This window comes from Amaranthus tricolor, chromosome 11 (genome assembly GCF_026212465.1).
Source record: "Amaranthus tricolor cultivar Red isolate AtriRed21 chromosome 11, ASM2621246v1, whole genome shotgun sequence".
Classification (NCBI taxonomy): Eukaryota; Viridiplantae; Streptophyta; class Magnoliopsida; order Caryophyllales; family Amaranthaceae; genus Amaranthus; species Amaranthus tricolor.
The window spans coordinates 4,360,280-4,384,335 of record NC_080057.1 but is presented as its reverse complement, the minus strand read 5'-3'; the positions used below and the strand labels follow the sequence as shown (position 1 = coordinate 4,384,335).

Below are 24,056 nucleotides of genomic sequence, written 5' to 3'. Positions count from 1 at the left end.
GGTCTAACCAAGAGTGCGAATGGGCTACTTGGTAGGGCGAGGAAGAGATGAGAAAGAAATATTCCGAGTTATTTGATGAGGTGAGTTACGAGGGCGTAACTCTTTTCTTTTAAGAGGGGTAGAATGCGATGTAATTTCACTCTTTTTACCTCATTTATGCTATTTATTATTGCTTAAGCTTGCATGATTTTGCTTATTATTGAATAGTATTGTTGTGTTTGCATGCTAATAAAGTATGTAAACTTTGGCCAAGTACGAGTTTATCGAGTATGAGCTCAGTTGGTTGAGTATACATGTTGAGAAACAAGCAATTTACAGCAATACAAAACATAATAACTTTGAGAAATTACGGATTTTGGGTTAAGTTTCGGGGACGAAACTTCTTTCAAGAGGGGTAGATTGTAATCCGCAGTAATTTTGTGAAATTTAAATTATATTTTAACATATTTATGTGAATGCTTAATTATGATTATTTATTTACATAATTTATTTTACTATGATTTAAGCAAATAAATTTAATGTTTATAAAGTTAATAAAATTATTTCACTACTCATATTTTAATCCTAAATTATTATGCAAGTCCAACCCATAAATTATTAAGCCCATTTTTTTTCCTAAAACCCACTCACTTTAAGCCCAAGTAACAATCCTTAATTTTAATAAAACTAGGAAACCCAAAACTAGGGGTGTTTAAAGAAATTTGCTTTGCAAAACCCGACTCGAATTATCCGGTACCCGGTTCTTAAAACCGGATAATTTACCCGGCTTGTTAAAATCGGATATTTCGGACCGGGTACCCGGTTTCTAAACCGAATATTCGGGTCGGATACGGATACCATTTTTTGCTAATTCGGATACCCGGTAACCCGTTTTGATTTTTGTTTTTTTTTTTTTTTTTTTTTTTTATAATTTTAATAAACAGCTTCAGCTAACCCTAGGTATTTAAGATAAACCACTCATGAATTCTATACCAGTTGCGTTTATATTTTCCACTTTCTCATCCTAAATCTCACGTTCAATTTGCTGCTACTGCCTTTCCTTCTTCTCCCTATTCACGCATCAACCATCAAAAAAAAAAAAGAAAAAAAAAACTGCTGAACGCTGCTACTGCCGAGCACCACCACCACCACCACCACCTGTCCGCCTGCTGCCGCGCCACCGCAGCTTCACCCGCAGCAGCCCACGATCACCAGTTCGCCCCCCTTCTCTCTCCTTCCTTCTTTCCTTCCTTTTTGTTAAATTATATCAAGTTATAATCTTTATCAAGTTTATGTTTTAAATTGTTATTTTTATGGTTTAATAATGTTTAATTATCCTAAATTTATAAGTTTTATCATGTTTAAATTATGCATTAAAATTTCAGATTTATTTAGTTAAGTCTATTAGGGATTAAAACTTGATTTTCATGGTTTTAGGGCCTGCTAAAGTTATGTAATTAAAGCATGATTATATTGTAATTCTATTATGATCATGATGATGTTTAATTCAAAAACAAGTTTTCAGTTTTCCGTAATCAACTTCTAATCTCCGTTCTTAATTTTTCTCAATCACGTTTAGATTCTAATCGTCCGATTTTTACAATAAAATAGTGTTTTTTGTGTGTAAACGACGTTTTAATCAAAACTCATTACCTTTGGTAATGAGAACCACCCTCTCGTGGCCAAATTCAGCCTCTAAATATGGTTTTCGGGCAGTTTTTGATTTTTAACGAAGGTTTTATGTGTAAAATAAATTTTCAGATTTTTATAAAGCTCTAAACTAGCTGTAATTTCATGAATAAATATGTATTTTAAGGTTTTTATGTAGGAAACTTAAAGAACTGTGTATAAGCTTTTAATTCTAGTAAAAGGGAAGGTTTTAAATTGTTGTGAAATTGAATTTAAAGTAAGTTAGTATTGCTGTAAATTATATGGCTTGGGTATTGATTGAATTATTATTGTTTGGTTCAGGAGGACTTTGTAGAAGGCGCTTTGTAGTTCCTAAAGTGGCCAACCAACTCGTTTACTCAAGGTATGTACAAGGATACGAAAACCAAATCTCGACTTTAGGAGCATGTCTAAGGACTTGGAAGATTTAGAATCATGTTAGGAAACTTGTAGATTGGTTGGAATTGTATGGTAGTAAGTTTGATTGGTGATTAATGTGATGATTGATTTTGTTTCATGTATGAGAATACGTATTAATTTATCTTGTAAGTATTATTTATGCATTAATTGATGTGTAGCTAGTGTCTCCAAAACGCTTTTTAAATGAGTTTTATGCGATTCCACATTTGGACAATACAAGGACTAATTTCCTTAGGAAAGGTCGAAATCCCTCGTTTATCATAGTTACAGGAACATTGGCCAGCCCTTAAGGCATCACCAAAAACTTGTAATGTCCCTCATGCGTCCTAAAGATTATGTTATGACTTCAGGGCGCATAGGAATTTGATGATGGTTCCCTGACTTGGTCAAGTTTAGTAAAGATCTTGAACCTGCACAATTCATCCAACAATTCATTACTTACAGGAATAGGATATTTATCATGGATTATAACCTTATTAAGTCCCCTATAGCCTAACATGAAAGCCAAGACTCATCCTTATATTTTTACCAAAAGTACCGGGCTAGAGCATGCACTTGTGGAGGATTGAATGATATGTGCCTATAGCATATCCTTACTAATTTCTAGATCTCATCTTTGTGAGTATCGATACGGCCTAACGTTGGTAGAATTAGCTCCACTCTTCAAAATGATGGCATGCTTAATCTGCCTTCGTGGAACACTTTGAAACTCATGATCTTGTATATACAGTTGATAATTATTATATTATGTCAGATTTGTCATTTTTCGTTTTTGAGGTTAATTTGTAATTTATGTGTTTTCTATTTTATTAAATTCTAAACAATTTATGCTATAGTGTTGAATCCCCTCTTAGCTGTGATTCACATTATGTATTTGCATCTTAAGATTCTTAAGATTCTTAACTCCTAATCTTTGTTGTTCATCTCTGTAGGTTGTGGCCACTGTTAATCAGCAACAATGACTGACGTGTTAGAATTTGAAGACGTAGTTGAAAATTTCATGGCTAAAGATGAATTCAAAGAATGCTTGGACTACATAGAGACAAAAATTGACCCGCATGTTGTCTTAACTAACACCTATTTGTTTGAAAATAAGTTGAACTGTCTTTATGAATTGAATAGAAAGACGGGTGAGTTCAATCATACTTTCTTTATGTTTGTGGTTTTTTTTTTTTTTTTTTTTAAATTTTTTTTAGTTTTGTGTTTAAAATGCAGTTGTACTAATAGTTTTTTCAATTGTATAAGCAGATGCTTTTAAGGAAGCCAAAGCTTATCATGCCAAATACCTTCCTTTGACTGCTATTGTTTGCATTGCTTTGGGGTAATATTTTGATATTTCTTTGATTTGAACATTTCATTAATTCTGTATATTTATATTTAATTACATAATTGTGATTCATTTTGCAGAAATGGATATGATGTTGAAGGCAATTACACTGAAGCTTATTTCTTCTTCAGCCAATTTGATTTTGATGATAAAGCTGCCACTTTATCAAGATTAGCAGAGAGGATTGAACATGAAGCAAGAAAAAAGTTTGATGAAGAGAAATACAAAGAGTGCTTGGATTATATTAAGACAATCTGTTTGGACATCAGTGAAGACGTTTTCGATTGTAAGATCAGATGTCTTATTGAGTTAAATAAAAAAAAGGGTGAGTCTAAACTTTTGTATTTGCTACTTTATCTTTTATACTAGTCTTTTGTTTAAAAAAAAAAAAAAAACCGTTTACGAATTACTAATAACCTGATCTTGTATACTATCAGAGGCACTTGCTGAAGCCAAGTCACGTCTTGAATCTGGTGGTGTGTTGTCATATTCCAGTTTTGGGATTTTGGGGTACTAATATCATCATTTTGGCTTTCATTTTTTTTTAATTTTTTTTTATGTAATTTAAGATATATATTAATGCATTTTTATTCATCATTTACAGTTCCATCTTAGCAAAGATGGGGAAGTATAATGAAGCTCGTGAACACTTCGTGAAGGCTATTAAGTCTTGTAGGAAAAAAACAGAAAAATTAAGATACCGTGACCTGTTAAAATCTATGGAGAAAGAAGAAGCAGATATAGAGAGGAGAAAGGAAGATAAACGGGTATCCAAGATTGATCCAACCTTTCTTAAGGGTGGAAACAAGAGATCTCAAAAAAAAACTTCTAAGTCAACTAATAAAAACATCAAACAAAAGGAAGAAGTATCTGAAAAGAAAAATGAAGAAAGCCAGTTGCAAAGTATGTACAATTGCGTTTATATTATTTAATTATTTTTGATAAGTTATTATGCCTTATAAGCTAAACAAAAATTGAAATTAAATGACTTATTTTTCACTTTTCAGAAGGTGACTCTTATACAAAAGAAATGGAAGTTGAGACAATAATTGCGGAAGAAAAATCAGATTTAATTGGTGAATCTAGCAAAGAAAAGGAAGTCGAAAAAATAGACGAAATTAGTGTAAAAAATGAAAAGGTAATTCTGTTTATATTGTCATCTTTATTTTCATGATATAGTTTATACTAATGTAGTTACTTTTAGGTTCATTTAGTCAATTTTAATCACCTAGACCAAATATCTTATCATTAAGCTTTTTCAAGATATATTTTTGCATAGTATGTTTAATTAATTATGTGTTTTTGTTGTATCTTTGCAGTTTTCAACCATTGTCAGATATTCCGTTGTTGAGCATCATAGTGATATCAACATTGTTGATGTCATCAAGGAAGATTATTTTATGAAAACCCCAATCTCTTTAGTAAAAGCATCAGAGAAGCATCTGGAAAATCTGGATTTGCTAAAATCTTGGGGTTATAAAAATCCTTTCATGGCAATTGTTGATGGCGCAGTTCCTTCATATTCGTTTTCCTCTTATCCTGATCCTATGCTAGTGGTTGAGCGAATTCAACCGTTGCATGTATTCTTCACCTCGAAAAGGGAAGAATTTATGAAGATTCATTCGTCTTCAACATCCAAAGAGAGAGACTGGTGGACATGTATCAAAGAGAATTTTCGACTAATTTTTCGGTAAGATTTCCATAATTATATAATTTTTTTTTGATGTACTTACTATCAAAATTTTAAATGTACTTTTGATGTTTTCATGCAGAGACATCATTTGTGGTCTGTTCTTCCTTCACTCTTCAAATCATGCATGTTCTGGCTTTTATGATTCGTTGTACGTCAACAAGGAAGGAAGGGGAAAAATACTTCACAACTTTGCCAAGAAATTTACATATTCACAGGCGCAACAAGATGTGAAAGATCTTGTAATGCTGATTGAATACGTTATCACAGGCTCCACTTGTCAGCAAGTTGATGGCAAAGATTTGAAATGTCATTTTGAAACAATCAAAGACAATTACAATCTTCCTGAAGAACTACATCATTTTCTTCTCTTGTTAAACACTCGCAAGGAGAACATGTAAGTTGCTTATTTTAGAATTTATTTATTTATTATTTTTTTTTAGAATAATATGACAGCAAAGTTATCATTTTATAGACTATATATCAGGCAAGTAAAGACCATCTTAGTTACAGAGGTTATTTTCCTAAGGGTTCATATATATCTTGGAAATTCATAAGATGGGGTTAATGCCAAATTGGAGCAAGGGAGGCAAAGATTGGAATCTAGAGGGTTTAAGCTAAGTCAGAGTAAGAATGAATATTTAGTATGTCGCTTTGGTACGCAGAAGGGGACAAGCGATGATGTAGTAAGTTAGAAGGAAAGGATTTGACCATGAGTGAGTGTTTTAAATATCTTGGCTTAAACGGAGTGAGCCACAGACGTGTTATGTGACCGAAGCATTCTTTTACTGTAGCTGACCCTACTTAAGGGTTGGAGGAGGAAGATTTTTGTGGATGATTATACGGAATAATCACCTTTGGTTGATGTAGCGGACCCTACTAATGGGATTAAGGCTTTGATTGATTAATTGATTTGATACTTGCTATTCTTTGTTTTGCTTTTAGATGTTTCACCATATTTATTACCCTCTCTCCTTTAAGAGAAAGTAAAATACTTTTATTCCTTATTATTTCCTTTATTATATTTTATCCATCATTAGTTTAAAGTAACTTAAACAATGCCCAACTATGTACACACTTGATTGAGTCCTACTAGTGAACACACTTTATTGTATTTTGCTATGTGCTATGGCTATGTGAACTTTTTATTATCTGATCTCTTCATATATTTAAAAGAATTTTGATATTTTTAAACTTCTCATTTGCGTCAAAAACTAGTTCATGTTTTGTGATGTTTTAATTTCTGTATTGTATGAGCTTCTAAGGAAAATAGCTCTATAATGGCTTTGTACTTCTATTTTGCAATTTTATGCTCTTTATGTGTATGAAATCATGCAAATAAAAGTTGTATATTTAATTTTAAAGTATGAGTTATTAATATTTTTCTCTTTCTTGTTGCAATTTCGGATTTGGTTTTTAATTTGTAATTCCTCCTTGTGTTTGCAATATGAGAGAAAGCTACTGTTTTAATTTTTCCTTTGGCAAACTTGATTGGAGGCCCAATTGGGTGGGTAAGTTTTGGTACACTGCAAATTAGTTTAGGGTGACTGAGGGAGTAGACACTTCGTGGTGAACATCTCTGGAAAAAAGGAGGTAGAATACTAAAGTCATGGAAATGGTGGGCAGTGATAGGATGGTAGGTTGTGGTGGGATTGTAATTTGTAAGTAACGGTGAGATAGTGGTTGAGTCGTCCTGAGTGGATGGACAATGAGGGTTTCAAGTAGACATAAATAATAAAAATATGCCACATTGCCAAGTGCTCTACTTAATTGGCTTATTAAGTTGCATGAGGTAAAGTGTAAGACTGTGTTTTGAGGTTGTGTTTTTAAACATCACCCATATTATTTTTTAACTATAAGATCCAGAGCTTTTAAAATGGATGACTCGTATTTTAGCCATCTGCTGTCAAATTTTTTTGATGTATATATGATTCTGTTTTGTATTCTAACTTAATTTTTTTTTTCTGCAGATCTATATGCAAACTTCCATCAACATGGTTGATAGATCATCCATATTTTTGGGATGATAAACATGGAATTAGATTTCTTGAGGTTTTAAAAGACCTTATCAGAGAAGACATGATTTCAGAGTCTGCTTTTGATAACTGGAGTCAGTTTGAAACATGGTTTTCACAGATAGAAAATGATATTGCAGATAGAATATGCCTCAAGTAGTCAAAGACAGATATGCCCCCCACTTACTTTCAATTTTTAAAATTGTCAACCCAATATTCTAAGGTTTTTCTTGCTAAATTAAGTGGTTTTTGTGTGATTTCCGATATAATTGGTGTTGGTGTGTCTTATTACAATATTATTGGAGTTTCATCCCACTTTGCAACCTAATCACGTCTACTGCATTAAGTTTTTCTTTTTACTAATAGATATAAATCATCTAAAATATTGGTGGGATTATACTCCTAGAAGGAATTTGCCTCCAAATGAGATTAATGCTTAGTTAGTTTATGATGATCACCTCTTACACAGCTATATAGAGACTTATGTTGATTTGCAAATGTTGCTTCTTAGTAGTTAGTCCCCTTTGTCCTTTCATAATTCGAACCTTCAATGATTGATTATGTTATGGGCAAGTGTAAATGTGTTGAAGTCTAAGGTATTAGAGACTATGACTAATAGGAAAATTCAACAAGCTTATAGGAATGGATTTCGTGGTGTGGCAAGGATTGTTGCCCTAAAGTAGAATTCACCTTGCACTCATAGTGGGACATGGATGTCGTGGTGTAATAAGGATCGTTGCCCTAAAGTCGAATTTACCTTGCACTCATGGTGGGACATGGGTGTAGTGGTGTGATAAGGATCATTGCCCTAAAGTCCAAGGATTGTTTTACTTAAGCAGTCTATAGATATTGTCCTATATGTTGCTCCTAAAACACAATTGCAATATTCCATATAAAAGATTAGGCAACTCACTATGATGATTGTCATTATTATATCTAGAGAAGCTATATGTTGTGGTTTTCAATTTAGGGGTAAAACAAGTGTTAAAGTTAGAATTTTCGAAGTTGAGGTTAAATTATTTAAAGTTAATATTAGGTTGGTTAATTGTTGTAATTAAGGAGAATATGATTAACCATAAGAGGAAAAAGGAAGAATATAGCGTAAGATAAATAGTCATTTTTTATACTATTAATGGAGGGAAAGGGAAAATTGGAGTCTCAAACAGAAATTGTTAAGATTTTCCTTCAAATGGTAGTGGTAATGATCTTTTTTTCAAAATAGTTTACCAAAAAAAAAAAAAAAATGAAGGAAGTAAGCACACTTTACTCTTCATCCATTAGAACTCCTTAATTACAATAATTAACCAAGCTAATATTAATTTTAAATAGTTTAACCTCAATTTTGAAAATTCTAACTTTAACACTTGTTGTTTTACCCTGAACATCTATAAACCAATACAGTAGTATCCTGGTAGTGATGATTAATTTTGAACACAAAGTTGTTCTTTGCTACATCTTACCCCCAAAATGACAATGGATGATAAATGGAATTAAGCACACTTTACTCTTCATCCATTAGAACTCCTTCCTGCACAACATTGAAAATACCTTCATTGAGATTATGAGAAGATTAACACTTTAACAGCACCATCTATTACATCTGGTAATTCAGCTATTTTAGCATCAACTGGTATTAAACCCAACCTGTCAAGTCTTGTCTGCCCACTGTGTGGATATTTGTAGCTGTTGCCCCTTGCACCTTCAAAAATTCAATACTCACATATTGTAGTTGCAACCAAGTCTTAACTACTTCATCAGTAGTTTGGAAATTTATGATGCTGGTTTAATTTAAACATTGATATTGTGTGAGTGGGGGTGTGGGGTGCTGCCAGACTAAGTATCGAAGTCATCTTGAATTGTTGTCTCATTAAATTCTTTAACGTTTGGTAGAATGTGTGGCATTATGTTCCTGTTGGCCTTGATCCAAGAAGTTTTTAGAGCCCTTTGACATTATGGCTGAAAGAAGATCTTGAATGATCTTGGACCTGATGCCTCTTTGGTAATTGGTTGGATTCTCTTTGTTATCATAGTTCCCCTGTCTATATTCTTATCTAATCTTTGAACTGTAATTTGCTCTATGATTGGAAAATGCCTATTTTACCATCTCTTACAACATAAACAGAACTTTAAATCAATCATCAAAACTTTAAATCAAGAAACCTATGCCTCGGTTATTAATTTGCTTATGTAGCTAGATGATGTTACTGGAGTCAAGTCCAGAGAAGACGCAAACAGAATGACAAAAGCAACTCCATTGACATAGAGGAATTTCCCCACTTGCAGGACCTGATTCTGCCTTGGATATCCCAGATTTCCGGTGATAATCTCCGGTGATAACTTATCAGGCATAATTTGATATAATATTAATTAATTAAAGAATACAACAAGGATGTAAAAAATATCAATTTAATTTACAAATTAAATATTACAAATTTACAACATTGGGAGGTGATATAGAACAAATATACAATTGTTGAATGCGGACCAAACATACAACACCAATTTAACTCTATTTTTTTTTTAATTTAAAACTCATCACTAGCTAAAAAATGAGAGGGAAATTAAAAACCAATGAAATTATTTTTTAATGATCTTTCTACAGACATTCATATCGATGTATTTTCATTGGACAATTTTAACCTTACGTAGATTTGTAGTAAGATTTAATTTATAGATTTTAAGATTTAAATAAAATAATTAAGAGTTTAAATCGAATCACGATTCGTTACACACAATATAATTGTTACTTGTATATATCTCATGTGTTTACGACTTATTTCTTTATTAGTATAATGTTACTTTTCGTTTTAAAAAAAAAAAACTTGTTACTAAAAAAAGTGTCATACACATAATTATGTGATCAAGGATACTATACTATAAAAACATTGTGATTAAGGATGGGATTCGAACCCGTTACCAAATTGAATGTGTAACAATTTATGAGATGTGTGTTAGTAATCAACATTGCAAGATATTCACTATGTTAACATTTGCAAACAAAATATGGTGCTCTTCATTGCATCATCAGTAATTGATCATACATGTTGATTCAATTAGGAACGGGAACAGCAACAAGAGGGGGGGGTGAATTGTTGTTGTTGCAAGTTTAAGCGATTGTGCCCTGTTTTTGCGGAATTATTCAAAATAAATAAAGCTTAAACTAAGAGCAAAATAATAAGAGAGACACACGATTTTACGTGGAAACCTTTTGGGCCTAAACAAAAGGAAAAACCACGACCACTTGGGATTTCTAACAACTTCACTATGTTTAAGGCAATTAGTTACAATTACAATAAACACCTTACTTCACTCGAAGCGAAACAACTAGGCCAACTCTTCACTCTCTAATTGCTTTACTCAAAGCAACAAACTTAGCTTTACAATAAGCTAATCCTCTCTAGCTTCACTAAAAGCTATCTAACTTCCCCCTTAGACTCACTCGAGTCTAATTACATAAACTCTCAAAATCCCTTACAAAAATGATAGAAATTCTCTAAAATAAATCAAAGAGTTGCACAAATAAATATTATGAATTAATTGGCAATTTAAAAACACAAAATATTACTTGTAGAATTTCAAAATCAAACGCAAAAATTATTTTTCTCTCAAAGCATGCGTTTTTTTTTTCTTTTTTTTTATTTAAAAAACCGAGCTAGTTAGCTTATTTATAATAAAATAAGTTTCTAAAAATAGAAAAATATTCCAACCCATTATCCTTAGTCATGGATCAATGAATGATGCTGAATGAATCTCAAAACGGTTAATACTTCAGCCTTTGAATAAATCAAACAAACGGTTAAGGCAATCAGTAACCGCTATACCCTGATAACCACTGTTCCTTAATAACCGCTGTTCCCTAAAGTAGCAGTTTCTTCAGTAGTAATTCCTGTTCCCCAAATTAATGGCTGGAACTTCATGCTATATTTAGAAAACGGTTTTGGTAAAACGGTTATCTTTTGACTAATTCTAAAAACGGTTATCTTTTGACTAATTCTTAGAAAATGGTTATTTTTACTATTTTTAGGAAAAGATTATTTTTATTATATTTCAGAAAATCCAAAAATAATTAAGACCTAACTGCTGTTCCTACTTTTTAGTAGATCCAAGTTTATCTCCTAAAAATAAGGAATTAATCTTGAAACCCACACGTGAGGAATTTTAGAAATTCTTTTTGCCAATTAACTTTAATAAACTAATGCAACCAATTAATTTAAATACATTAACTAAAAAAATAAAAGATAGAATTTATTAGCTAACGTAAATTGACTTCAGTTTGGGAACACTGCGCTGTCTCCAAATTCCAACTTGCTAGAACATCAAACCTGGGAACAGTAGACTTCCTGTCTCCATTTTACATCCCACGTGATATACTCTTCTAACATCTCTTGAAACCTTTTGACATGTATATTCCCATGAACTAAGCCATAGGTACTATCAACGATCACAATTAATCGGATATCGACCTGCACAAAATCTCTAAACACATATTTGCTAAAGTGTAGTCATCATCAAAACTCAAGAGGTCCAACAAATTCCCCCTTTTTGATGATGACAAACTTTCAAACAAACTTAAAAAAAACAAAATAGAGTAAACCAATGTTGAAGAGTATGTTAGAGATCAAAACAACTCTTCTTAACTAAATATCATGATACAAGTTACTCTAGAAATAATCAAAACAACAACTTTATATTATTTTAGCATAAAATCAAACAATGAAAAAAAAAATGCAGATTTAATCCATAATCATCCATAATCAGAGCTAAAAGAAATTAGCATAAACCAAAAAAAAAAAAAAAAAAAATTAGAAACAACTAAACAAAACCAGAAATCAGTATCTTAAACCTTAATGCAATGAGAAACCTAGTTTCAGTGTCAATGAATGCAATGAGAAACCTAGTTTCAGTGTCAATGAGTAACAACAAACAACTAGCAACACAAACATCAGAAACAAACCAAACCAGCACCTTAATCCATAAGTCCAACATAATAGATTTAACTAGATCTCAAACATGCTCAAGCATTATTTAAGTTTGTGCCAAATATTCCCCCTTTTGACATCATTCAAAAAGAAGATAAGCAATCAAACCACAGCACTAAACATATAGTTATAGTCAAAGAGAGAATAAGGATACACAGATTAAAAGAGCATAAGCAATGAATGCAAACATGATAAGCAATGACTAATTAAACCTAACAGTTAGTAACATATGTAAAAAGGTTCATCAAAGTTAACAATGTTTAAGATGTGTACCCCAGCTGGTACTAAAGGCAAAGAAATTGTTTGGTGACAGAGATAGTAGCAATGAAACATAAAAGATATTAAAGGAGAACTAGGAAGCAGGAGCATCTTCATCAATATATTCTGTTTCCACCTCCACGGTGTCCAATTTAGCACCAAGACGAGCCTCCATTTGAGTCATCTGGTCAGCTAATGAGGCTAAGGAAACACGAATTTCATCTTGAAATTTGAAGAAGCGATCCTGCAAATCATCAAGCTTAAGGAGAATAGAGTATAAAGGAGCAGTAGGAATGGTTGTCTGATCAAAGCTTTGTTTTTGAAAAGGGTGAACAGGTGGTGGTGATCTTGGTGTTGGTGATGGTGGTGGTGATGGGAAATGATGGGATGGTGGAGTGGTTGGCTTTGGTGAGGGAAAATGACTGGGTTCAGCCCTAGAGTCATCATCAAGAGTAACTTCAGGTCCCATCCCCTTGTCTTCTTCCTCCTTATCAGTAGGAACAACCTCCTGTTCCTTAACTCCAGCTCCTTCCTTCTCCTGTTCCTCCTTTTCAACTTCTTCCTCTTCCTCCTGTCCCTTCTTTTCCTTCTCCTCTACCTCCTGTTCCTCATCATCATTAGAATCAATCTCAACCTGTTCCACAGCATTTTCAAGGATCCCTTCCTCATTTAATTGAAGGCGCAAATTGCTCAAACATTTTGCACCTATCATGTTACTGGGACCTATTGGAAAATTATAATCACCAAGTGGAACATCAAATTTGGAGAAAATCCAGGACAACAAACCACCATAGCCTACCATACATCTTTTGGCTATACAATCATTTAAATGCGAAATCATCAAGGAAGGAAAATTGATCTTTATATTGTTCACCATACAGTAAATCAAGGTCGCATCTCGAAGACTTACCTCACTACGTTTTGAATTTCGTGGTAAAATAAACCTTCGAGCAATGTTGTACAGTAACTTGTGTAAGGGGGACAAAACATTGTGACTCACTTTACCTTTCTTTTGCCTAACACCTAAACATCTCCAAACATCCTTTTCATCTATTCCAGAAAACGCAATTTTAGACCCAACATAGTAAACATCAAAACCAGTGGCTGGCACTCCTAGCCACTCTCCTAACGTCAAACTATCAAATTCAATTTCAATTTCTTTAAATGAACTAGAACAAACTCCATCATGAATAGAAAAATTAGAGATGAACTCACGCATAATTTCTGGGTAAATGGGATTGCAGCAGTAATCGCCCATGAGTGATTCCCAATGTTGAGTTTGTAGAATTTTGTGAAATTGAGGAAAGTTTGTAGTCTCATACCACTCTTTGTCGAGGCCAAAGCCAACTGACATTTCTTTAGATAGTTCCTCAGCATTCAAGTAGTGGGTTACCTTGATTTTCTTGACAGAACGTGTTAGAGGTGTCTTGGATCCTCTTGTTCTCTTACTGCCTGCATGTGTTTCCGGAGAGATGGGGGTTCCCTCCTGTTCTTTTGATGAAGACTCAGGCTTAGGGGTGTGAGAAGATGGGTAGATGACTTGAAGAGGTACAGGTTGTTTCATTTTAGGATGCTGATTCTTGATCTTCATGGAGGTTTTGAGAGAGAAGAGCAAGAGAAATGAGAAAACTGACGGTTTGGGGTTGAGTGAGAAAGAAAAGGTAGTGATGATGAACGATGTAACGTGAGGGAGTAAGTATACTGGGTATGAAATGACGTTGTGAAAGTGGAACAAGACGAGTGAAGGATGATGATGATTCAACTCCTACTTCCTTAAAAAAATTGCTGGAAAAAATGTGTTCTTTTTTTTCTTTTTTTTTTTTTAATATATATAATAAGAAAATGATAATATTATGCTACTACCGTTTGATCAAAATAATCATGCAATCATAAGAACATTCAAAGTATATACCTTTAAAAAATGCGTACCTGATCCTTTCGATAATTGATCTTTCAATCAAGTTTATTTTGTCTCTAAGAATCATATATGACACTTCCTTTAATGCAGCTTGATCATGCCAAGTTCCAATCTCATTTTCTCATGCTGTTCCCTTGGAAGCGGTTTGGTCATGATATCTGCTATTTGCTTGTTAGTGTTTACATGCTTAACAATAATATTTTTATTTTCAACATTATCCTTAAGAAAATGATGCCTAATATGGATGTGCTTTACTCGTGAGTGATGCACTGGATTTTTGGATATGCATATGGCACTGGTATTATCGCAATAAATAGGAACACATGCATACTTAATACCAAAGTCTCTTAGCTGCTGCTTTATCCATATCATTTGGGAACAGCAAGCTGCTGCTGCTACGTACTCAGCTTCAGCAGTTGATAATGCAACAGTGTTTTGTTTCTTGGAACTCCACGAAACTAAACATGAGCCAAGAAATTGTACCATACCTGACGTGCTTTTTCTATTAACAAGATCTCCTGCATAATCTGCATCACTAAAGCCTTTCAAATCAAAGACATCACTTTTAGGATAAAATAATGATAAATCATCTGTTCCCTTTAGATATCTCAAAATACGTTTCACTGCAGTTAGATGTGATTCTTTAGGGTTAGATTGAAATCTCGCACATAGACCAACACTAAATGCAATATCGGGTCTACTAGCAGTTAGATATAATAAAGATCCAATTATGCCTCTATACATAGTTTGGTCAATATTTGTTCCATTTGTATCTTCATCTAATCTTACATTAGTAGCCATGGGTGTATGGTTGGTTTTAGCGTTATTCAAGCCATATTTCTTAAGAAGTTCTTTTATATATTTTTGTTGATGAATAAAGATACCATTAGCAGTTTGTTTAATTTGCAAACCAAGAAAGAAATTTAATTCTCCCATCATGCTCATTTCAAATTCAGTGCTCATAAGGTTAGCAAATTCTTTACATAGCAATTCATTTGTGGCACCAAAAATAATATCATCAACATATATTTGAACAACTAATATATTGGAACCTTTATTCTTAAAGAATAAGGTTTTATCAATTTTACCTCTAATAAAGTCATTTTGGATCAAAAACTTTGATAGTCTTTCATACCATTGCCTTGGAGCTTGTTTCAACCCATAAAGAGCTTTATCAAGCTTATAGACATGATCAAGACACGAGGTATTCTCAAAGCCAGGCGGTTGTTCAACAAAAACTTCTTCATCAAGAAAACCATTTAAGAAAGCACATTTCACATCCATTTGATATAATTTAAAGTTCATAAATGCAGCAAAAGAAATTAAAATTCTAATAGCTTCTAACCTTGCTACTGGAGCAAATGTCTCAGTATAATCAATGCCTTCTTGTTGATTGTACCCTTTGACCACTAGCCTTGCTTTGTTTCTTACAATTATTCCATGCTCATCTAATTTGTTCCGAAATACCCATTTCAAACCAATTACCTTCTTGTGTTTTGGTTTGGGTTCTAAATGCCATACTTTGTTCCTTTCAAATTCGTTCAATTCATCTTGCATGGCTATGACCCATTCCGAATCCTTTAGAGCTTCTTCGTGATTTTTGGGTTCAAGTGATGATAGGAACGCAAAATGTGCACAAAAATTTCTCATTTAAGATCGAGTTTGTGTTCCTTTATTCAAATCACTTATAATCAAATCAAGAGGATGGTATTTTTGATATCTCCAAGGTTTTGGCACAAAATCTCTTGTGGGAACAGTAGCATGTTCTGGTTCATCAGCTTGATTAACATTCTGTTCAGCTACTGGATTGTTCTGCTCATCTGTGGGAACAGCTGGATTGGGAACAGTCTGCTGTTCCTGATGTTCTGGCAGTTCCTGAACTTGATCAGTACTTTCTGCTTCTGCTGGAACCGGCTGTTCACCAGCTGTTTCTTGATCATGCACTTTCAATTCTTCATCATCTTCCTCTAGATTTGCAAGACCTATCTTAAAATTATTTGTATCCTGTTCACTTGACAAAAAATTAGTTTCATCGAAAATTATGTGAACGGATTCTTCCACACCCATTGTTCTTTTGTTATAGACTCTATATGCCTTACTTTGAGATGAGTAGCCAAGAAATACTGCTTCATCACTTCTTTCATCAAATTTACTTATATTCCGTTTTCCATTAACATGTACAAAACATTTGCATCCAAACACACGAAAATAGGCAATATTTGGTTTAACACCTTTAAACAGTTCATAGGGTGTCTTAGAAGTGATTGGTCTTATCAATACTCTATTTAAAATATAACATGCAGTATTAACAGCCTCGGCCCAAAAATTTCTAGGTAAACCACTAGCAATTAACATAGTTCTAGCCATTTCTTCTAAAGTTCTATTTTTCCTTTCTACAACACCATTTTGCTGTGGTGTTCTAGGGGCGGAAAAATTGTGACTTATTCCATGTTCATTTCAATAACTCATAAAACTTGAATTTTCAAATTCTTTACCATGATCTGACCTTATGTGAACAATTTGATTATTGGTAGATTTTTGTATTTTGTTAGCGAAAGAAACAAACTCATTAAAGGCTTCATCTTTACTAACTAGAAATAAAGTCCATGTAAATCTACTATAATCATCAACAATAACAAACACATATCTCTTGCCACTACGGCTTTGTATTCTCATAGGTCCACACAAATCCATATGTAATAATTCAAGCGTTTTTGAGGTGGTCACAACATTCTTTGGTTTAAAAGATGACCTAACTTGTTTTCCTTTGGCACAAGGATCACATATTTCATCCTTAAGGAATTTTATAGCTGGTAGTCCTCTAACTAGGTCTTTAGATCTTAATGTATTAATCAATGAATAACTAGCATGACCTAGACGCTTATGCCAAAGAAGTGGGTCATCTTCTATAACACTTAGACACGTTAGACTAGCTTTGGGAACAGTGTCCAGGTCCACTACATAAGTGTTCCCTTTTCTGTTTCCCTCAAGAATGATGTCTCCAGTGTCATTCCTAGAAATAATGCACTTTTCAGAAGTAAAGTTTACAGAGTTACCCTTATCACAAAATTGAGAAATGCTGAGTAAGTTGTGTTTCAAATTCTCGACTAAAAATACATTATCAATGGCGTGGGAACATGACCTTCCAACCTTTCCTTTGGCGATTATCTCACCCTTCATATTGTCACCGAAGGTTACTGTTCCCCCATCATAGGCTTCAAGTGAGAGAAATTTAGATTTGTCACCCGTCATATGCTTGGAACACCCACTGTCGAGATACCATGAGCTGTTCCCCCTCACTTGGACCTGTAAGATAATTAATTGTTAATTATAGGAACCCAGACTTTCTTGGGTTCCTTGTCGATCTTACATGAATCATATTTATCAATTTGAATGTTATCGACATAGTTTCTGTTAGAGACAGTATACTGTTCCCTTTTGGTGCACTGTTCCTTCAGATGGCCAGCTTTTCCACAGAAGGTACAGTACCTGTCTCTAGGAAGATCAACGTAAGCTTTCTTACTTTTGTTATTCTTAAAATATTTTAGGCCTTGTGATTTCTTACTTTTAGCATCTAGAATCCATTTGGGAGTTATTTTGATTTTCCCTTTTTCTCTTGAATTTAATTCAAGATTGTTATTGTTGTTACGGTTGGATTCCGAATTCATTTTTAAATATTGAAAATCATTGCATAAATCTTTAGTAGATGCATCTATCAATTCCTCATTTAAGCCTAATAATTTGTATTGCGATAGCTCAATGTTAAGAATAACATTTTCCTTCTTAAGTCTCTCCATATTTTCCTTTAGGATTATATTTTGGTCCAACAAACCGAAAAATCTGTTTTGGACATCATGTCTAAAGGTGTTTATGTATGAGACATGGTCTTTGCTTACCTTAAGTTCCTTTTCTAACTTGAGACACTTATCATTGCAATTTTCAAGTTTAACTTGTGCCTCTTTTAACAACTCTTTTAATTCATTTTTACTTGGATTGAATGAATGGTCAGAAAATGAATTAGAAATATTTACCTGCTTCTCCTTGCCTTTATGTGTAGCCATGAGACATAGGTTAACTGTCTCCTCTTCTTCGGGAACAATAGTTTCATTCTCACTTTCAGTTTCTCCCCATGCAGCAATCATGGCCTTACGAAAGTCAGTCTTGTTAAGATTCTCTTTGTTCAATGGTCTTCTTGAATCTCTTGTCTTTCCCTTGCCCTTTTCATTCTTCCATGTTGGGCAATCCTTGATGAAGTGTTCGGTACTTCCACATTTGTGGCATTCAAGATTTTTTGTTCTTCTTTCTTTGTTGTTTCTTTGATTTGCATACCTGCTGTTCCTGAAGAACTTCTTGAATTTTCGTACCAATAAAGCAGCCTCTTCCTCATCACATTCTGATTCGTCCTGTTCCCCCGTTGCCAGAGCCAGTCCCTTGTTCCTAGAACTGTCTGCTGTTCCCAAATGCAATTCATGTGTCATTAGGGAACCAGCCAGCTCCTCTAGATTAAACTTTGTAAAATCTTTGGACTCTTGTATAGCAGTAACCTTGGCCCTCCAGCGCTCATCTTGAGGAAGGCTCCTAAGAATCTTCCTTACTTGTTCATCAGTGGGAATTATTCTTCCAAGAGAGACAAGCTCGTTTGTTATGTTGGTGAACCTAGTGAACATCTCTTGGATACTTTCTCTTGGCTCCATAACAAATCTCTCGTATTTAGACATTAACAAATCAATTTTGGACCGTTTTACTTCACTTGTTCCCTCATGGGTAACAGCAAGCAGGTCCCAAATTTGCTTAGCGGATTTGCACCCCATAATTCTATTATGCTCGTTTGGTCCAAGACCACAATGAAGTAATTTTATAGCAAGAGCATTTAATTCCATTTTCTGAAAATCTTCTTTTTCATATTCGGTTATAGGTTTGGGAACAATTTCATTGTTGGAGTTAGTAGTGGTTACCTCAAAATCTCCGATTTCTATGACTCTCCAAACTTGATAATTTTCCGCTTTGATGAAGATCTCCATCCTATTCTTCCAGTATGTATAGAATTTTCCATCGAACATTGGCGGTCTTTGAGTTGAATACCCTTCTTCCATTCGCTCGTTCATAATTGACATTTTTCGGGAACACCAGAATCTGCCCTCAGGGTTTCCTGATCTTCTGGGAACAGGGCTCTGATACCAATTGTTGATTCAATTAGGAACGGGAACAGCAACAAGAGGGGGGGTGAATTGTTGTTGTTGCAAGTTTAAGCGATTGTGCCCTGTTTTTGCGGAATTATTCAAAATAAATAAAGCTTAAACTAAGAGCAAAATAATAAGAGAGACACACGATTTTACGTGGAAACCTTTTGGGCCTAAACAAAAGGAAAAACCACGACCACTTGGGATTTCTAACAACTTCACTATGTTTAAGGCAATTAGTTACAATTACAATAAACACCTTACTTCACTCGAAGCGAAACAACTAGGCCAACTCTTCACTCTCTAATTGCTTTACTCAAAGCAACAAACTTAGCTTTACAATAAGCTAATCCTCTCTAGCTTCACTAAAAGCTATCTAACTTCCCCCTTAGACTCACTCGAGTCTAATTACATAAACTCTCAAAATCCCTTACAAAAATGATAGAAATTCTCTAAAATAAATCAAAGAGTTGCACAAGTAAATATTATGAATTAATTGGCAATTTAAAAACACAAAATATTACTTGTAGAATTTCAAAATCAAACGCAAAAATTATTTTTCTCTCAAAGCATGCGTTTTTTTTTCTTTTTTTTTATTTAAAAAACCGAGCTAGTTAGCTTATTTATAATAAAATAAATTTCTAAAAATAGAAAAATATTCCAACCCATTATCCTTAGTCATGGATCAATGAATGATGCTGAATGAATCACAAAACGGTTAATACTTCAGCCTTTGAATAAATCAAACAAACGGTTAAGGCAATCAGTAACCGCTATACCCTGATAACCACTGTTCCTTAATAACCGCTGTTCCCTAAAGTAGCAGTTTCTTCAGTAGTAATTCATGTTCCCCAAATTAATGGCTGGAACTTCATGCTATATTTAGAAAACGGTTTTGGTAAAACGGTTATCTTTTGACTAATTCTAAAAACGGTTATCTTTTGACTAATTCTTAGAAAATGGTTATTTTTACTATTTTTAGGAAAAGATTATTTTTATTATATTTCAGAAAATCCAAAAATAATTAAGACCTAACTGCTGTTCCTACTTTTTAGTAGATCCAAGTTTATCTCCTAAAAATAAGGAATTAATCTTGAAACCCACACGTGAGGAATTTTAGAAATTCTTTTTGCCAATTAACTTTAATAAACTAATGCAACCAATTAATTTAAATACATTAACTAAAAAAATAAAAGATAGAATTTATTAGCTAACGTAAATTGACTTCAGTTTGGGAACACTGCGTTGTCTCCAAATTCCAACTTGCTAGAACATCAAACCTGGGAACAGTAGACTTCCTGTCTCCATTTTACATCCCACGTGATATACTCTTCTAACATCTCTTGAAACCTTTTGACATGTATATTCCCATGAACTAAGCCATAGGTACTATCAACGATCACAATTAATCGGATATCGACCTGCACAAAATCTCTAAACACATATTTGCTAAAGTGTAGTCATCATCAAAACTCAAGAGGTCCAACAATACACTTACGGTTTTTATTACCAATTAATTTACAAAATTATTGCGTTCGTCATTTTGGGGTGATTTTCTTCATTTTCGACGCTATGATATTATTTCTTCCCTTATTTACATTCTTATGTCCCATGAATCTCCTTTATCTAGTAATTAATAAATATTACAAGTAATTTAATCTCTTATATTTAACAGCAGGTTTTGTGTTTGGCTGGCCACACGGTGTGGCCAACTAACACACAAGTAACCCTAACGAAGTAACCCATGACTAACCTAGTAACCCTGATCGGCCAAGTAACCGCTGAGCAAGTAAGCCCTCCAACCTAGTAAAACCAGTAACCCTTGACTGACCTAGTAACCCCTAACCGACCAAGTAACCTCTCCGACCTAGCAACCTCTAACTGACCTAGTAGCCCCTAATCCTACACCACCTCAAAGCCTTAAACTCCACCACACCACCAACTGCAGCACCTCACTCATCACACAACCCAGACCCTTGCTGCTGCACATTCACTCCCGTACCCATTGCCCCACGCCACCACTAACTCTCGTACCCACTGCCCCATGCCACCAGCCCCAGCCCCGATACTATAATACCCCGTATTTTTATACGTATTTTAATTTAAATTAGAATTTCAAAATGTATTTAAATAATTCGAAATGAATTATTTATGGTATTTTATTAATTTAAAAAGTTTTATTTTAATTAAAGGTCCATTTTTATTTATTTAAGAGTTTTGAAAATATTTTTTTTCATGATTTGGAAACTTTGGAGCATATGATTTTATAAAAGAAAGTTTTAAAGTCAATGGAATTTAAAGAACTTAAATGACTAGTTTGAATCGGAGAAGGGATCATTAAGGGTAGAAAGGGAATTTAAGCTTAGCAGGGTTTTTAGAGAGGGGGTATAACCACCCATCTTATGAGCAAGTTAGATCTTGCCCAAGGTAGAGAATACCCAAAGGTAATCTCTCTCTCTCTCTCCCCCTACCCTTTTAATTTACCCACACCACACGCACACACAAGGTGGGCCGGCCGCCACCACCACTTCGCACCGGCTGACCACAGCAGCCAGCAACAATCGGCAGCAACAGCCGCTGGCGTGGAGGGTGGTAGCAACCCCCTCGCATCGTGCGGTTGTGCGACTTAAAAAAAAACACTTTCTTTTTTCGAGATTTTCGGAGTCCCTCGGGAGAGTTACAATTCTAAGACTGGATGCCGACCGTCTGTGCCTGCAAAACAACGAAGACTCCGGTTGGGTGGAGTTCCGCCTCCGACGATCAAGTTAGTATGTGTACGGACGGAGTTAAGAGTGCGAAATGTAAAGAGTTTTCTCGGATTCCAAGAGAGAATATCTGCAATTAATATTGCTCTTGTTGGTGGGTATTATTTGAATAAATGCAATTAATGGGGATATCTCCCTATTTATAGGGTCTGGAGATCAGCTCCCCTTCTTTGGGTTGTGGATCCCGAAGATTGATGGGCTGTCGGTGAGAAGTTGTTCCTTAAAGTCTCGCCAACGAAGGGAATCAAGAGGTTCGGAATGCAAGGAAAGCTTGATCCTCGGTACATTGGACCCTACGAGATTTAGCGCAGAGTTGGGGAGGTAGCTTATGATTTAGCATTACCCCCACACTTAGCTAAGGTTCACAATGTGTTCCATGTGTCGCAATTGCGCCGATATGTGTTTGATCCATCGCATGTTCTCCAACATGAGTCGATTCAACTTGTTGAAAGCTTGCAGTATGAGGAGAAACCCCTGAGGATCCTAGGTCGAGAGGTTAGAAAACTTTGTAGCCGCACGATTTCACTTGTGAAAGTGCTATGGAGTGGACAAGATGACAACAGTGATACTTGGGAAAAAGAGGAGGACATGTTAATTAGATACCCTTACCTATTTGAGTGATGTATTTATATCCATTAGCCAGAGTTAGTTTCGAGGACGAAACTCTTGTAAGAAGGGAAGACTGAAACATATGTATTATTAATGAGATTTCATTAGTCGTTTTTAGCGCCTAATTTTTTTATATATTTGTTCACTACTAATTAAATTTTAATTAGTGATGGTAGTAATTTGAAAAATTTCTATGATGATTAGAAACTTGTCAACTCGTAACGTAGTTATGAAGTGTAACAAGTAACGTAAACTTTGGAGGTAAAACTTAAAGTTGAGCAACTACCCATAACGTTTCGGGATAATTATAATACTTACCCGAAAATATTATTTACCCATGTTGAGAATAAATTAAATATTTCATACACATACAAGTGATTTTTAAAAATGAAGTACAAGCTATATAACTTGTTACATGTACAATAATTTTTACCCAAACCTTAAACTATCTTAGATAAACCTTTCCTACACTATAATAGATCAATTTGGGGACAAATATCACCTCCCAAAAACTAAAACCAACCAGCTATAGCTACCCCATTCTCCTCCATTGCATGCTCTTTATTCACTTACACACAGAAGCTAATTGTTCTACCCAAGACCCCCTCTTGTCCTAGTCAATATTGGCATCATTACATGCATGCAAAGACCAAATACAAGGGCCAAAGAATATGATTTTTCTGTAGAAAATCAGCCCCTTCACCATCTTCTTTTCACTCATAAATTGTCACTTAATACACTCACAAACTCATTCAAACAACTTCCCTCACATACCTCTACAAGTCCTACATGTTTTCTACTTCAAAATCTCACTAAACCACTTGAAAAACACCTATTTTAGAGCATAATAGTTGCTGTCCAGATTAATAAAATCATCATATACTCCTCAAGGTATTCATATAAACACATACAAGGCCATCTCTAATTACCTCCAACAAAAATACTTTCATTTCCTTACTAAAACACCTACAAAAAGACTATTTATATGAAGTTTATGAACATAAAAACTTCATAAAAATATTATTCATTTTATTATACTTCACCCATATCACTTTGGAGCATTCTTATAAGGTATTATAAATTCAAGTTTACAAACTTTATTTTTACAACTTATACTAGAACAAGTACATATAAAAATGATTTTTGTATGAAATCTTTCTCATAAATCAAGTATGTTATAAAGATATATCTTGTGACTAAAAAAAGGAAAAATCATCACTTGTATAAATCTATAAAAGTTGGAAACTA

General features: G+C 34.1%; 1 protein-coding gene across 1 annotated transcript; it reads left to right on the top strand.

Annotated features, from left to right (window-relative positions):
• Positions 1-973: 973 nt before the first annotated feature.
• On the top strand, positions 974-7,356 carry LOC130827201 (uncharacterized). The gene is made up of 11 exons (XM_057692853.1): positions 974-1,193; positions 1,951-2,011; positions 3,000-3,197; positions 3,316-3,388; positions 3,475-3,719; positions 3,832-3,904; positions 3,999-4,297; positions 4,402-4,532; positions 4,714-5,084; positions 5,167-5,481; positions 7,055-7,356. Exons 3-11 carry the CDS (start codon positions 3,026-3,028, stop codon positions 7,257-7,259), a joined length of 1,884 nt encoding a protein of 627 aa, XP_057548836.1. The 5' UTR covers positions 974-1,193; positions 1,951-2,011; positions 3,000-3,025; the 3' UTR covers positions 7,260-7,356.
• The last annotated feature ends 16,700 nt before the right edge of the window (positions 7,357-24,056 follow it).